Source organism: Sinohyriopsis cumingii, chromosome 6 (assembly GCF_028554795.1).
Source record: "Sinohyriopsis cumingii isolate HCF-2022 chromosome 6, ASM2855479v2, whole genome shotgun sequence".
NCBI classification, from domain to species: domain Eukaryota; kingdom Metazoa; phylum Mollusca; class Bivalvia; order Unionida; family Unionidae; genus Sinohyriopsis; species Sinohyriopsis cumingii.
The window spans coordinates 7,606,371-7,624,357 of record NC_142966.1 but is presented as its reverse complement, the minus strand read 5'-3'; the positions used below and the strand labels follow the sequence as shown (position 1 = coordinate 7,624,357).

Sequence of the window (17,987 nt, the reverse complement as noted above, 5' to 3'; positions counted from 1 at the left end):
TGCCAAACATGTTGTAGCATAATTTCCAACCTCAAATACTAAATATAGTAATCGGGTATTGAAATAGAAGTTTCTAAACGCATTAGTCAATCACTAGTGTGAAAATATAGAGCACAAATATGTCTTATTCAACGTTTACCTACCCTTGAACCAACTCTCTTTGTCGGCTGAAATAATATAAACAAATATTTCAATATTAATATATCTAAGCATGCCTTTTCCTATTGAGCGCAAATGTATTGACATACGTTTAACGAGTGAATTATATTTGAGAAAGAATAAACTTCAAAACGTCCGTTCAATGTTATATTTTTGTTTAATTTACGCGCACGGTCTTTAAACATTATGCTTGTAAATAACGCATGTACATTTTGTTTATCAAAATGACACTATTGTGAATTTAAGCACGTATACCATAATGGTATTTAGTTTGCAGCGGTGTCTATTTACTGAGAGCTACTATCAAAGAAAGAAGGTCCCGATGCTATACGAACAACCCCATTAACTTGTAAACTCGAAACTCTAACACCCATCGCAAGTTCCGAAACATATTTCGTGATTTTAGCTTTGAAGCCCCATGCACGAAAAATTATTGTAGAAACCTTCTGTAAGAAACAATCAATACTTGATACATATTTTTCCAAGATTATATTTGAGAAAGGCGAAGAACATTATTATTTTTTTAAAAGTTCATTTGATTTTTCTACTCATTAGCCTACACACAATAATGAAAACAAATATCCACTTATAAGCTGTAATTAAAGCTCTATCACAGCTAAATGTTCTGTCAAAACTTAAAATAAAGAATATCGATTATGAAATAAATAATCAATCATTCATTTTCAAGTTAACTGTTGCATAAGAAAACTTAGAATTTTCTTAATTTTCAAACTATTTTGTTTACATTTTGTATGCTAATGGCTTAACAAATGCAAATAACATGCTTACCATATAGCATAATCAGGACGGAACGAATGAATGTGGACAACACTCCTAAGCAAGCAACTTCGCGCATTCTGAGCCTACGACGGTGGTTTCTATGAGTTGATACCATTTATTAGCTCTCAGCTCAAAGCTCGATTTCATGACGGCTAATACATTCTTCCAAGTTTTGTTTTAATGTTTGTTTCATTGTGATTACACATATTAAGGGAGTCTAATTAGCAAACCATGACGTTTTTATGTACTCTTACTATTTAAGCAAGCGGGTATCTGACCACAAAAGGTGATCTCCCCTCCCCCGTCATTGGTCGGGTTTTGTACTTAAGGACAATAATGCCATCGCAGATGGTAATGCTAAATTAAATACAACCTTATATGGTAAATAGGGAAATCACAAAATTGGCGCCATTCCTCATTTCTCCTATACTACTGGAGCACTATATGGTAAATAGGGAAATCACACAATTGGCGCCATTCCTTGTTTCTCCTATACTACTGGAGCACTACAAACTCCAGGGGAAATATATGTTCTTACCATACAATAGTAACCTATTTGTATTGAAATATACAAAGATTAATGTAATCTTATTTTTGTATTATCACGTTAAAAGGTAAATAATGCTGTCGAAGTACGGGTTTTGCACAGTTGCAATACTGAAAGCTGTTTCTTTCTTCTCACCATTGTCTTAGATAGCGAGAGAGTTTCTTCTGCAATAAAACATACGTTAGCATACCCATAAATAGATAGGCAGTTCAAACGACACTTTCCAAATGAAACTAGCGGGTGGCGGGTAAGTTCAGCTAATTTATAAACTTTACCAATAAAACAGCGCTAGGCAGGGCGGGACATAGAATTTCTTTATAGACAGAGACATAGACATAGGACAAAGACATAGATTGATGAAAATCAATCTATCACACAAACAACTATACAACCGACTAAGAAAATGTTTACACAAGAAAGCAAATCTTTTCGAGGCATATGAGTGGCCATGAACAGGGCCTTTGGTTTTTTATTGTTAACATCATTCCGTTAACATAAAGGGCATTGCATAGGTTTTATTCTCTTCCTCAAACTTCTTCTAACGTCTGGAACATAGATGAGGACTTTCTTCAGACAGCCTTGTCTCTCCCCATAGATTCTTCTTTTCCAAACGCTCATATCGGTGATCCGGATAATTGTCCATGATGATTTGATATACATGGGTAAGTCTAAACGGAACATCACTGATAATACGAGAGTAATTGAAACAAAGTGAGTCCACATCCTGTGACGAGAATAGGTGAAGGAAATGAAATCAACTGCGGTTATTTATAGTGGAAGAGCGGCTCGAAACGGATTTAGTTTTTTTTCACCAATCCAAGCAGGCGTTACAAAATTCAGTCACAGAATGGAGTCTGTCTTCCAATTCGAAAAGAGCTGTCCGTGACGTCACATTCCCTCTATAGATGCGCTAGCGTCTGTGCGCAGTGAATCAATGCCACAGAGTTTTCAAACATGACGGAAACTAACAAGATGATGAATTGGGGTGCACCGGCCGTGGAGATGAGAAGCGATGGTATATGAGCGGCTACCAAAGTCAACATGGTAGTACTTCCAGACGAGACTAATTTTAATTGGGAATTGATGATTTTCTTTCTTCTTCGCAAGAATTTGTTCCTGTACCAGCACGTTCGTCGCCTTCTCCACCTTTACCACACGTTGAGTATTCTAAACAGAGACAGAAAGAAGAATCGGATAAATTTTCACATCAGCAGAAAAAAGCAGAACATGCTTTTCTATTTCAACAGCAACTATGAGAAGAATAGGCAAGAAGGAACCGACTGGAAGAAGAAGCAGCAGCAGAGAAGAATAAAGGTATAAGATAGAACGATGACAGTGAAAGTCAAACGGTGACGGTACTCGTATATATTTTAGCAGATTTAAGGAATCTGAAACAAATGTATCATACTTCTTTATTGCGACCCAAGAGAAAAAGACTTTCCCGGGCCTAACAGCCCAATCCTGTTGCTACACCTGAGATACCACCCTTAGTGATTTATTTCAAATTATTGAGAGGTGCGAGCCCAGAAGAAGGCAGTGGCCGTGACAAAGACATAAGGAAGTTAAGGCTAATTACGTCCCGTTCCTGAATTTCTTTTTATAGAAAGAAGCACCCAACAGTCCTTTTCAGGCCCACTCACCTCTCTCAAAAAGAGATAGCATTCATTTTGCCAAAAATCAATTAAAACTCAAAAGCCCATTTTTGTCCATGATCTACGTGTGTGAATGCGTAAGTGTAGGTCCTTATTCTAAAATATCAAAAATAAAGAGACACCTACGTTTTCTGTCTGGTCTATTTTGGTACAAATTTTACAATCAAATTCACAACACAAAACGTTAAAATGTTAATAGACTTCCATTGTCTCTTTTTGCACACTCTGTTTTGTAAATGTCTTCACTTTCACGTGTTTTGCTCCTCTTCTTCCTCATTTTCTTCTCCTCTTCTTTTTTTTATTCTTTTCTCTTTCTGGTCCTGTCTGGCTTCTTCCTTTGTGGAGGGTACCTCTTCTTTCTGTTTAAACCCCTCTTTTTATCTTGCTCTTGTTGTTTTTTAGAGTACTCTGAAAACCAATTTCCTTTCTCTTGACAATGATAACAGGTATCTTGACTTTTGTCTCTTCTGACACCTGTCCTGCTTTTTTTGACGGTCTGGACATTCTGCAGCGCAATGCCGTTTCATTTTACAGATATAGCAAGTATCTTGACTTTTATCTCGAAAGGAGCGGGAGTAGTCCGTCGGCTTGTCTGAAGAAAACTTTTGTATGACACATCGCAAAGCTCTGATCAGAAGTCGATCTGTGTGGGCTCTTCCAACGTTCTGGTCGGTTTGAGACTGAACTGATTCTTGGGAGGGAATACACTGAACCATTATATAGGGAAGACTCTGGTTTGACATGGATATAAGGACCATGGCGTTTAAAATGTAGTCATTTGACATTGTGCAGTCAAGATGAAACGATCGCATCATTTCGTGGAGAAACGAGAACGTAAGATACAGAAATGTGATTTTGTGCCTCGCGAAGTAGCTGAAGCCTTGGCTCAAATTCATGCCAGCGAGTTTGAAGATGACATGAGTGAGTCGGAATCTAGACCCAGAGAGTCTACATCCAACCCAAGTCCACCATTAACTCCTCAAAAGTATTACCACATCTGAGAGACAAAAAAGCTCCTCTAGAAACTTTTGGATTACGGCTTAAAAGTATACCGTGAAGATTAGAGATTTCAAGTCCGAAGTACCGTTGGTAAACGTGATCATCATCGATGTGTGTGATTCTTTGATAACCACACAGAAACGGCGATATGAAGATGAGAAGACGATTGCTTAGACTTTCCATTCATCACGACAGTTTGAAGTCCATCATTTAGATCGCGTTTAGCTGCCTAGCAGAACCGACACCTTACAAAATCATCGACAAGATTCAACACGTGCAACAACCCAACGACAATTTTCACATCATCGAAGGAAAAGCGTCACTGTTCATGACCCACGTTTCTCTTCTCTAAGGGACAGGACGCAAACAGGTGTTATTGGTGGACGAACTTAGCAGCAACAGAAAGACTCACGTCCGAATTAACCACCGTCAAGACAAGATATATTTAGCCAGGGCATGCGTCGTTGGACGAACGTATGCCGACAAGATCGACATGGTAGAATGGAAAAGAGACTGGAAAGTTATTCAACAATCGGACCGAGCCAAACAATAAAGAGAACCAGAACTCCTGTTATAGCAAGCGCGACTATCCAAAGACACACCCTGTCGCATTCCTGAAATGCAAACATTGCAAGACGTGCTGGCTCCACGCCACACCTTGAATGTACACCCTCAAGAAGTGCGCGGACCCTGTTATTTCGAGGCAAAGATTTCAAAGGCGGAAAATATATTTATGTATATTATCCCGATGAACATTTCGATGCCATTACCAGAAACCCCGCATTCCTGGGATACAGTTTGTACTGTGAGGAACGTGACTAAAGCTATAACAATCGGGAGCAACACAATCATTGTGGATGAAATATGAGGGATGTCTTGCCTCTCAACCCTGTCTCGACGAAGGACAAGAAAGAATACATTGTCCTGCTTGTCAGCGCACTTGTGTCAGTACAACATGTTACCAACAGCATCTGAAGACGCAAGGTTCACAGAAAAAGGTGCTTCTCAACTCCTGAGATTGTGCCCTACTTGTAGTCAAGTCATACGTAGCAATAATGCCAAGGTGCACATATGTTCAAGAAAGAAGCCACATTCAAAAATATCATTCCAAACAAGAGGAGGAAGATGACCAGAAGAATGGGAATTTCATCTCTTTCCATTTCGAATGCATGCAAGAGACTGACATTCATATTCCTAATTCTGCATGGCTCACCGAGCGTGCCATGAGTGCATCCAAGGGCCTATCTTTACTCATTTCCCTCATTGCAGTAAGATTCCTGGACGACGTGAAAAAATATTTCGAGGACCGATTTTCCCCAATATATCTGAGACCCCATCGACAAGACGTGGAGCCAAGAGGATACCGAACGTTACGGAGATTGTCATCGCCATGCCACACTGATGGCTGGCAATTTCTCGGGATACGATGGACAGTTTCTTTTGAGATAATATACGGAACCAGGTACCGAACGTCCTCAAGTGACTTTGAACGGGGCCAAAATCATTTCCATGCGAGTGAGATGAGTGCAGATTAAAGATTCGATTAGTTACATGGCCATGTCTTTGGGCCGAATGCTAAAATGTTTGGAATGAAACAAATAAACAATTTTTTTTGCCGCACTTTTTCAATACCGAAGACAATCAACACGCCGTTCCACCCCATTTGGTTGAGGCTTACAACTACGAGCAATAACAACGTACGTACCGAACAACGAGAAGCTTTCTAAGCTAGGTACCAGACTTGCGCTTCGGACCCCATCGACTTTCTGGAAGAAATGTTGAAGTATTTTCGTTCCGACGTAGACATTTTACGGCATTGCTGTGGATAATTTCGAGAATCATTCATGGAAGACGGAGGGATCGATCCTTTGAAAGAAGACTCCACTATCGGCAAAACCTGTTCCTTAGTGTACCGCCAACGATTCATGCTCTGACATCGGCCCTCGAAGGACCAATTTTAACAAACGTCAGTACTCGGTCAAAGACCTACGCTGGCTACATTACTTGTGCGAAAAGGAAGACAAATTGATTCAGCACGCCCGTAATGGAGAAGGTAAAAAGACCATCAGAACGAATTCGGTGCATAGCTGGGACTTAGGAAACCCCAAGTCGTGTACGAGTTTAACGGTTGCTTATTACATGGATATCCTCTCCGCTACCTTCAACTTTACACTACAAAATACGTTTTAGGAAAGTACCATTGAAGAATTATACGAGGCGACTTGTCAACGGCGCTTGAAGCTAGAACAGCAAGGATACCAAGTGGTGGAAATGTGGGAACACAAGTACGATCACCGTTTGAAAACCGACGTCGAGTTTAAATGTATCGTGTTAAGTTACAAGCTGGTGGACCCTCTGAACCTGCGGGACAGTATGTACAGAGGACTACGAATGCCACCTATTGCTGTACCAAGCCAACGAAGAGAAAGGAGAAGAAATCAAATACGTAGACGTGTGTTCGCTGTCTACTTACGTGTTCAAATATTGTCGTTGTTCTGCAGGGCACCCGCAATTGTTGACCAAACACATCGACCTGGACAACATTCGACAATACGAAAGATTGATCAGGTACAAATTCTTGCCTCCAACGGACTTGCACCATCCCGTTTTACTTCACCATTGCCAAGGAAAACTGATGTTTCCCTTGTGCCGTACTCAGCACACACTGGAATAACATGCCTTGACGAGAACGTGGTTCAGCGTGGAATTGTTTAAAGCTCTGGAACTCCGATACCAACTGTTAGAAGTTTACAAAATTTACCACCTTCCCAACCAAGACAGAACCGTATCACAAGGGCGACGAGATTCAGAAAGACATTTTCGCAGACTACGTGGATGCCTAATTCAAGTAAAACAAAAAGCCAGCGGCTACCTTTCCTAGTGCCACACTCCCGAAGACCAAAATAAATTCAAAGAGAAATACTGAGAGCAGGAAGGCATCACTTGAGACCACTTTGAGTACAGTGAAGGAAGGCGATCGTTTGCCAAAATGATGTTAAATTGCTCGTTGGGTAAAATTACTCAACGACCGTGTTTACCCAAGATGGAGTATTTGACAGAACCTTCCCGTTACTTTCAGATTTTTCACGACAAAACCAAATGCATGAACCACGTGGACGTCCTTCGTTAGGATTTGATCTTGGTCAATTGCGAAGAAGACCTCGACTTTGTACAAGCCTCCGATTTCGGAAATGTCATCATTGCGGCCTATGTGACAGCCCATGCTCGCTTAAAATTGTATGAAGTTTTAGAACTGCTAGGAGATCGCGTCCTGTACTTTGAAACTACATCGAACGCCTGGGTCACTGTTACCCTAAAATCGATGGAGTCCATTTAGGAGCCTGGACGGACGAGCACCTCAACGACAAAATTCTAAGTTTTGCTAGTCGCGGTCCTAAACATTACGGCAACGAATACCGGGACAAACAAGGAAAAGTGCACACGCAATTTAAAATGAAAGGATTCACTCTCAATTATCCCAGCAGTCGAGTGGTGAACTTTGGCGTACTGAAAGATGCCTTGCAGTCTGGAAAGGATTGAAACTTTAATTTGATCAGCTACGAGCCGCACAAGATTGTACGTTTACCCACACACCAAATTGTCAGTCAGTCTTCGAAAAAAGTGCATCAAATCGTGTACCAGAAGAGAGTACGGATTCCCAACCACTTCACTTTGCCGTACGGACACGTGGATATTGGTCAACATATAAAAACGGACAACGCCTAGGCCGATAGTTCATTGTAACTGCCAAGACCAAGCGAGAGATATGAATAATTTTAAACAGACATAATTCAAGTTCGGTGATTCTAAATTGGAGTTCGATGTCGTGCTTTACGATCAGAGCGATGCCGAACGCTGTAACCTCAGCGATTCAGTACCACACCATGGGAACTTTGATATGTCTACTACTACTACTACTTGTACCATACCTACCATGAAAAGGAATACTGTGCGTGTCAAACCTGACGGATGCTAAACCGATGCCATCGTTACAGAACACTTTAACACTTTACTGTTTTTCGTGTCATCCTCCACGTGAAACCATGCAGCTACCACCCTACGGATGTCATCGGATAATAAGCAAACTCCTGCGAATATCATCATACCCTCATTGAAATGAGTCCTTGAAAGACGAAACTTCGTTAATTGTTCGTGTGCCTGAATACTGCGCATTGAAAGTCGATTCCAAACGTTCCAAGGAAAATGGCCTAAATATCTAGGATGACCTACCCCCGAAGAATTGGACAGAGCCGGATTTTTCTACTTGGGAGAAAGGGATAAATTCAAGTGCTTCGGTTGCGGTGTGTCACTTCACCGGTGGGAGCAGAAAGAATCGGTTTATCTAGAACATGCTCGATTGTCTCGGATTGTCACTACCTACGTTTAGTGGGACCTAGTCAATGAAGTGGCATATCATGTCGTTTAAGAAACCAGCTTGGTTATGTGTCAAACTTTGGACAACACCTAGACAAGTATTAAACCCCATTTGAAAAATAATCATCAAGGATTACCAAACAATTTGCAACAGAATATCTACAAGGAAGTTGGGCAGGGACTTGCCACATCAAAATCTCAATTAGTGCCTGTAGAAATTTTGTGTCGAGAAATTCATGAAAGGAAAGTGAAAAAAGTCAACAAACTCGTCAGGTTTTTATGGATCAAGTCTGAGTTCTTCAGTGTATTCCGCTTTAGACCATTTACATTAGAAGATCTTACTGACATTCTCGACCGTTACCCTGAATGGCAGTGGTCAGAAACTACTCACTATGTCCATTACTTTTGCTCTAGGAGCAGATTTTAAATAAAATACGACCAATTTGAAGTGACTCCCTAATGTGAGTATAAATACTGACTAACATGATCATGAATACTTTACAAGAGAACATTCGTGGTTTGCCTTTGGAGTAGAGAGAACGCATTTACCGAGAGCTGGTCAAAATACAAGTTCAACGCATAGAACAATTGCATCTACCTCGTCTCCCATGTTTAAACCGCTGGTACCTGGATGATATAAGAGGACTGATTCAGATGAAAGTATTCAAATTGGTCAGACTTTGTTAAACTGTACTCGTTCCTTTTACTACAAAGTAGACATACTGCAACGGTGTGGTATCATGAGAAAATTAGAGACTAAGCCATTTATTTGCCACTGTAGTACGATCATCTCTGTGCAGAAAGTACACTTATTGTCTCCTACAAAAAGAAGTATAAAAACGGGCTACTATGCCACGACCTGTATCAGTGGTGATACAACAGATTCCTTGAAAGTATATCAGTGATAGTATTCAAACAGTGGAGGATAACCAACACTTATTACATGATATGTGTCCATTGAATTGGGGTCGTCGTGTGGTGTGTGTCTTAATTGCTTTCTGGGATTTCGATTACCAGCAGATTCCTTGTGGACTCCCTACGAACAGTACTTACTACCAAATAAAGCATGAAAGTGGTCCTTTTAAATGTCTACGAGAGGTTCATTCTGTTAAACGATTTCCGTTTTCATCTGGATACATCTCAACCTCTACGGGAAGAAAAGAAAAGTCAACTTTTAGGTACTGAAAATGTGTACGACGATATGTGTGCAGCTTGTGACTTACACCTTCATTGGACAGATGCTCGTGCCTGGAAAAGTTGGGGTTTCGAGGCTTGGACCAAAGAAGTGGTCAATTATGCCCAAGAGCATAAATCTTAAATTAAAACTTCCAGTGAAAAAGTAACTTTAAACCTGTCTAAGTGACGATTTGTCCGAAACAAAACAATCGCAAAAGTACGGTCAACTATTGCAACGACTGCAGCTCTTTGACAGGAAAGCTTTAGAGGATACAGCTCTGCCAGCTCTGAAAGATTTTAAGACCCTGATGAAAAATCCATCACCACCACCAACGCCGACGCCACCACAAACAGCGGTCAAGAAAGACGCAGTGCCACGACTGCCTGAGGACGAATAGGTACGAGAACTCTTTCAAACACAGTTAGCAGCTCCCATTCCAAGTAAGACTGCAGCGTCCTTGTAGACCCATATCCACTCCCCAACGAGAAGAACTTAAAGCATGGGTTATAAAGATGATGTCCATTTCTCCTTCGACAGAATTAAAAAAGAAAGAAGGGAAACCAGAAGAGAAAAAGGTAAAAAAGACCAAATCAATCCATTACCACCCCCACTACCACCACTGCCCTCGACTTCTACTCCAGTGGCACATCAGACACATAAGGCCGTTTCCAAAGCACCATTTCGCCACATAAAAATTAGCATCAGCGAAGAGTAGGTAACTTATTAAAAAATTGAGAACGTGTTACTACGATCCAGCCCAACCTGCAAATTACGGAGGAGTTCAGAAACTGTATCATGCTGTAAAAAACCCATCTGAAATGTCTCCGTTTACCTCATTTGCAACCATGGTTACAAGAACAAGCCAAGCACATTTTACACAAACCCATTCGACGAAACGTTTCCAGAAAGCCCACCCGACTGGAGGGCATAGATCATCAATGGCAAGCCGATTTATCCGATGTCTTTCATTCGGATAACTACAATATTTTGCTTATTTTTTTTGCCAACGACGTTTCCAAATTAGCCTGTGTCCTGCCATTGACTTCCAAATCGAGTTAGTGCGAGTCCTGAACTTGGTGTTTAAACAAAGTGGTTGTCACCTGCTTCGACGGCAAACTGACAACGGAACCGAATTTCTGAACCAAGCTTTCCAAAAAGAACGAATAAACGTGTCACTCATTTTTTTCACCGCCGAGAATCGTGAAACCAAAGCCAGCATCGTGGAACGGTTTCAGCGCACTTTGAATGAACGCATGTGGAAATATTTTACCTGTCAATATGCTCTCAAGTACATCGACGTTATACCGCACTTTGTTCAAGCGTACAACCAATCTCACCATCGAAGCATCGTATGTGCCCCCAAAGAAGTGAATACAGACAACGAAGTGACCGTTTTTGAGCGTCTGTTGAGTACGTCAACGACAGTGGCTGTCCCTAAGAAAGGTAAAGTGTTGGCAGCAGGAGATTGTGTGCGCATTGGAAAAACCAAACGCACATTCGATTGGACCACTGAATTGCCTCGTGTCACTGGACGAATTCGTGGCCGTCTTCCTGCCTTCTAAAAATTGGAAGACATGAACGAGGAAGTGTTAAAAGGAATGTTTTATTTGCCCGAATTAAAACGCGTGACCAAAAACGAAGACGAAGTGTACGAAAACGAAAACATTCTCGTACGAAGAAGTGGGAAAAATACGTGTCAAAGAAGTAAAAATACGTTGGAAAGATTGTCCTTCTAGTTTTGATTCTTGGATCGACGCTTCGCAAGTCATCAACTATAACAAGAGGTGACCAAAATGCCCTTTAACACAATCTCAACTGCTACCACCGCAGAGACCTCTTCTTCACCGAGATCTTTTGTACAAGATCTACAATAACAACCCTTATGGGTGTGGTGTGGAGAACGTGTGCCTAAAACGCAAATCGTCTTTTCTGCCAAATCTTTGTAGTGTATTGTGTCATTGATGCGGCTATTGCCAATCTGAGTTTGCAACAAGGAAACAAACAATTGTGGACTATTTTACTAAGCAGATGCATCGGTTACCTTCTTCCCAATCCTTCCCTGAAATACTCTTCAAATGGTAACAAGTGGAGCCTTGTTTCCATCGTCATTCACCACCGCAACAGCAAACACCATAATAATCCTCTTTTAGACACTAATCTGACTTTGATTGACCCCTCGGACAGCAGCAGAATTATGGAATTATGAACTTATCGTTACCCAGTGACAGTTCCATGGAGGTGTTTCCCAACAACATTTCATGCTGTTTCACGGCCAAAATACCTCAGGCCTTGCAATTGGATCATGAAGCCCATTGGGAAGTCGCTCTGGTGGAAATCATTCTCCCTACATAAAATCAAAAGCATCACCGAAAAGCAAAACACTTTCCACGTTGAAATCCAGAACGTACAATTGCAAGAATATATGAATGGAATCGGTTTTCAGGTGGCACAAAGCCAACAATCAATCCATAAATAACCATCTACATTTTGAAAATTAAGTCAGGCTATTACTTTAGCGATGAGCAATAGCTGACAGGTTTGGCAAAGCCCTGAAAAGATTAAAACAAAATGTTAAGATTGAGTACCATAAAGTGGCTCGTCCCCTACTGGTGACATTTCAGGATGCGGACACGTTATCCATCAAGTACAATGGTAGTTTGTTTGAAATTTTGGGTGGACATCGAGATATGCTAACAGAATTTGAGCCCAACAATCAACAGTAATATGGATTTTTACACGGCGTTTTGATTTCCGGTAGAACTTAACCAAGGACTCAATTTGATCTTTGTGTATTCCGATGTGGTGGAGTACAACGTGGTGGGACACACCTCCGTACCGTTACTGCATGTCATTCCTTTCAAGGTGAATTCTGGCACGACTACTCTAGAGGAAGGTGGAAACACCTATAGCGTTCACAGCAAATTTGACATCCTCATTATTTTCCTTGTCAGTAAGTCGTATTTCGACACTATCAACACTGCTATAAAAGGAGATCGCGGCATAATATTCCATTCTCCAAAGGAAAAGTCACAGTGAAACTCCATTTTTGAAAACGATTGTCTAACGAACCCTGAGTAATGTATCCAGTGTACCGAGGCGTCGCTCGACAGCGAGGACATGGTCTGGGAAGATATGTTGAAATATGTTGAAATCGGCCTTTCGTTCAGTGGCTCCGGTTTTCAAACCGTTGCTGACACGAGGATTGCACGCTTTGAAAGATGTCGCATTGAAGCACGACAAAGAATTTCTCCAAAATGTTATCATCAACAAACGAAACCGAAAAGAATATTTTTTGAGAGCAGGTAAATATATCTTCCTTCAAACGGGCAAAGACATTTTGGTTCAACAAGAAACTCCTATAAATGCCCCGGAAGCTACCGTGTCAGGCTTTCCTGCTTCCCTGACACCACAGCAAGGACAAGGCAGAACGAGACGACGAAAACACCCCTTCAGAAGCATTTACACTCATAAAGCTAGTAAGACTAAGAAAGAAGAACCGTTCGAGACTTATACGTTTTTGATAATTAAAAGCACACAGACAGAAACAAAGAAAGAAAGAATATGATGCACAGAGAGTCTTGCTTCTGGTCCAAGTCGGATCTGGATATATTTGCCATGCCACCCACTATATTGACGATGCAAGAATCCCAATGGATCAAATTTCACCCCGTCTCCTATTTGATGGTTTCAAGTACACTAAAGTTTGAAATAAAAGGACAGCCCGAAGATTACATCGATCTGAACAGTAGTTACTTTTATTTGAAAGTCAGAGTAAATGATACGGATGGTACCGAACTAAATGATGATGAGGCAGTAGCTACCATCAACAATTTCATGCATTCCTTATTCAGCGAAGTGGATTTGTATTTGAATAACAAACTGGTCAGCAGTAGCATGGATACTTACTATTAATGAGCGTACATGGAAAATCTCGACGTAAGGAAAGGAAGCCACGAATACCCATCTGGATGCTTGCGTTGTATGGAAACCTATCACTGTGGGCGAGTTAAATACAGATTTCCCCAATAAGGGATTAGACTCACGTCAAAATTGAAATTGCTGGAAGCCGAAATTTAGAACTAATGGACCGCTTCCACTTGGACATGTTGTTGGAAGACAAGTATTTGTTGAACGGTGTGGATGTCCGCCTCAGACTGAATCATAGCTTTACCTCTTTCCATTTGATGGCTGCATCTGATGCTGATTACAAAACCAATATCAAGGAAGCCAGACTTTACGTGCGACGTGTGAACGTGTTACCTAAAGTGGGAAACGACATCAGTCACACTTTCAGCAGAACGACCGACAAGTATCCGATACGATGCGTGGAAGTTTAAACTTTTACCATTCCCACTGGACAGCGATCTATGATCGAAGATCATCTGTTCAAATGACAGTTACTCAAGTGTTTAATCCTTGATTTCGTCAAGAATTCGGTCTTCATTGGAATCCGCAATGAATATCCTTTCAACTTTCTTCACCACGACATGTCCAACGTCAAAGTCAGTCACGATGGCAAGACCTTGTGTACCAGACCTTTCGAACCTAAAACCTACCTTTGAGCAGAAACATTACTTGAGGTCGTACTTGTCACTATACGAAGCCACCGGACCGATAGACACTAACACCAATCATGGCATTACGTACGATGATTATGAAGGGTGGTACGCTTTGTGGGCCTTTGATTTCACACCTGACAAAGGCAGCGACGAGGGACAAATCCACCCTATAAAATCCGGCCAGATTCCTGGGAACTTTATTACCTTTTGAACCATAGTTCGTACACTGCTTCTTGGAATCGTGTCGTGTGTGTTAAAGATGAACTGCCTCATCGCATACCTCAAGATGACCAAGCTTAGGTCATCAACACGGACGACAGTCATCTCCCAGGAACCCACTGGGTAGCCGTCTACCTTTTTCGTGATGGATGTGTGGAAAAATTTGATTCGTGTGGATTGCTGCCTTTGCATGATGACATCATCGACTTTATGAGAAGAAATACCTAGACGACACGATTGACAAATGTGAAATTATAAGGCACAGATTCCATGGTGCGTGTACAATATTGTGTGTATTTTCTTCATCAATGCAGGCATGAAAATTCTTTAGAACATTTAGTGACTTATTTTGATCGGCACTCTTCTACAAACGATGACAAATTCGATAGATGGTTTTGTGATCATAATGGTTATCTTTTGTCTATTGCTAGGAAACGTAGTGTACATCAATGTCCTAACGACTTCCATCAGTGGAAGTCTGGCTTAACTCCACAACGTTGTCAGCTTTGTCAAAAATAGTTCGTTATTTGAAAAATGTTTGTTTGTTTGGAAAAAATGTTTATGGTTAATTGATGGTTTTTAGTTATTTGAATTAAAATGTGTTTTAAAAAAAAAATGTCTGTCATTTGTTTTCAATTTTTATCATGATACATGCTCTTTGAATTCTCTATATTCCACACCCTAAAATAAAACTATGATAGCGTTTCGACTCTAAACATTGCTGGGATGTTTTCTATCGCGTCCGCGCTTGAACCATATAAAGTGAGACAGTCTCCCATCTGACCAATTCACGTTGAGCCCGAGCCAGAAGCGATAGTGATGGAAATCAATACTGCAACACAAAGCATGCAATGCGTGGCTCCGAGATGGCTACAGGCAAACGCAGTAATACCCGTTCCATCACTAAGGGCCATTAAGGCTATTGGTTTATGTCTAGCTTCAAATTAGAGTTTGAGAGCCGAAGCAAGAAGAACAACACTCTTATTAGTCAGGGACTCTAACACTGAGGGTGCAGACCTTAATATCGGAGAGGGAGACTATAGTATTACTAAAAGGACGAAACGCAATTAGAAAAGTAATCAGAGAAGGAAACCTGCCCACAACGAGGCGGCTAGCCACTCCGTTTCTCCTGCTTCTAACTTAGGCGGTGTACAAGGCCACCAACAACCGGTAAAGACGCCCCCAAATGCTAAGAACAACATCTACTTCTGCCAAGACTAAAGTTCAGCAGCCAAAAAAAAAGAAGGACGCTGTAACAAAGATTGGCATGTCCACAAAGGAAGCTGACTGAGAAACCGCTACAAACAAGAGAAGAAAAGCACTCAGCTAAACATACGGTAGGAGCGAAAGGAGGGAAGAATAAGTACAGAGTAGAAGATACGGTCGAGCAATGCGCCACAAGGTTGGGTTGTTAAGAGATTCTAAATGACACCAAAAAGGCCAAAACTCTCATTAGTTCAGTCAAGTACATGGCCTGGAGATCTCTGCAACCAATGAAGAGGCCCAACACACAGCAATGGCTGCTTGCTCAGCGTACGCTAAAGAACTATCCGAAAGCCTATGAGAATTGCCTGCTTACCACCCTTGTGAAACTCGCCACTCGGTTATCAATTATCTGTGGGACTGAGTCATTTCCCACAAAAGAATGAGGACAAACACACTCGGGCTGTCCCCTGGGAGTACGAGAACCGCAGGGACACCTTCCGACTGCGAACATAACAACAAAAGCCCTTTCAGGGCTACATATAGCCTCTTATCCTTGGGGAACCTTTTTGGCTTGGTATCCCTCTTTGATAAAACTATATTCTAAACAAACTTGATCCATTGGATTTCCACATCCAAACTTAAAACCTTAATGACCAAACAGTGACCAAACTTTTATATGTCGCTTAGAAATATTAATTAAATAGGACAATTAGGACATTTTATTTACGTACTCTGTGTACTAGAATTGGATAGATTTATTAAGAAGTAGGAAATTTTTTAGACTTGCTGGATGTGATCTAATTGTACAGGTGGCTAACACATTATTGGTATTCTTTTACTGTCCATTAGAAAAACTGGACTAGATTTGAAATACGTACGGGCTGTCGTTTCAGGGAGTACACAACATCCATGGCTGGCTTTACGAATCCCTTCTTCCTGACCTCACTCGGACATCGTACCTTGACGGAATGTGGGACCATTTCCACCCGTCAATAAACTAGGTGTCCTAATGTGACGTCATCGCTGCCGACCAATCGTAACGAACGTTACATACTGCTTGGGTTGTCACCGGGTGCGTTCAATAGCAACTGAATTCCAACTTTTCAATCATGAGTGCGTGTTGGGTTAATTCCCACTCATGACAGCCCTACATTCAGGTCGTTAGGGACTAATTAGTCCCACAATCTGATAGCCAAATTAATAAGTGTTCTTTGAACACATAAATGCCTGGGGGATGTGTTCTATGTCTATGTCTCTGTCTATAAAGACGTTCGATGTCCCGCACCGCCAAGCGCTGTTTTATTGGTGTATTTTATGAACTAGCTGAATTTTTCCCGCTACCCGCTGGTCTTGGTCAACTTACACGCTACCCTATACAACAACCCTACTTTCCCTTGACGCTATACGGTCCCATTATTTCCAATGTTCAATTCCCTTTGACGCTAAACGTTCTCGAGGGGGGGGGGGTCTGTAAATTCTTGACGATAATCGTTCCGTCGAACCTTTTGACTGGGATTTCCATTGACGCTAAGGTATCCCACTATACTACTCACGCTTACACGCAATTAAAGGCCGAAAAAAAAGAGTGCAAGAATTTTTAGAAATTACACTTATATCTCATATATATGTACGCAGATAGAGAAAGAGATGATATAATCATTCAAATGTAACTTAATACGGTAATTTGTGATGTCTCTTTTAAACGAAGTCATTCGCCAAACTGTTGTGTAAGATATTAATGTAGTGGTTTTTTTCAGATTTTATGTGAAATTGGGTAAGGCTAGAACTAGGCGAATTATTTACTTTTTCTTTTTTCTATTTGGATAGAACGAATAAGCATCCAGCGTACGTTTTAAATAGCATCCAGCGTATGTTTTAAATAGCATCCATGTGTAATATGATACATTTCATTTTAACAAAACTGATGATTCTGTTTTTCCTGCCTTTGTAAATGTGTCATCTTTACATCATTGTTTGAGAAAACAATATGATAGATGTGTAAAAGTACTCTAACCTTAGTATCCAATTCTGCGTTAATAGAATTACCAGTCACGGCGTTAAATATTGCAATTCGCTGATAATCAGCATCTTCCTTGCTGATAACATAGCACTTCTGAAAATAGGAAATCATTGCTCTAAACTTTTATGTAGGTATGTATAAGTATGCGTGCATCTACATGCATGCAATAGTCTCTGTAGAAATTTGTAATTTACGCCTCAAAAAAATGTGTGCAAATAGTTGCAGTAATCTAGTATTTAAACTATAAAACAATAGATGGAATCAATTAGTAGTAGTAGAAGTAGTAGTTGTAGTA

At 40.9% G+C, this 17,987-nt stretch overlaps 1 protein-coding gene across 3 annotated transcripts in view; it reads right to left on the bottom strand.

The window, feature by feature from the left end:
* The window catches only part of LOC149796330 (uncharacterized), a 65,259-nt gene that overhangs the window by 33,411 nt on the left and 13,861 nt on the right, over positions 1 to 17,987 (bottom strand). For 2 of the 3 annotated variants that reach the window (XM_089960998.1, XM_089960999.1), the window contains 2 exons: positions 17,687 to 17,785; positions 144 to 167 (listed from right to left, as the gene is read on the bottom strand). In XM_089960998.1, the coding sequence (XP_089817124.1) occupies positions 144 to 167; positions 17,687 to 17,785 (123 nt within the window). Of the gene's footprint in view, positions 1 to 143; positions 168 to 1,912; positions 2,654 to 17,686; positions 17,786 to 17,987 lie in introns of those variants that run through there. The other variant, XM_089961000.1, reaches the window with a different exon arrangement.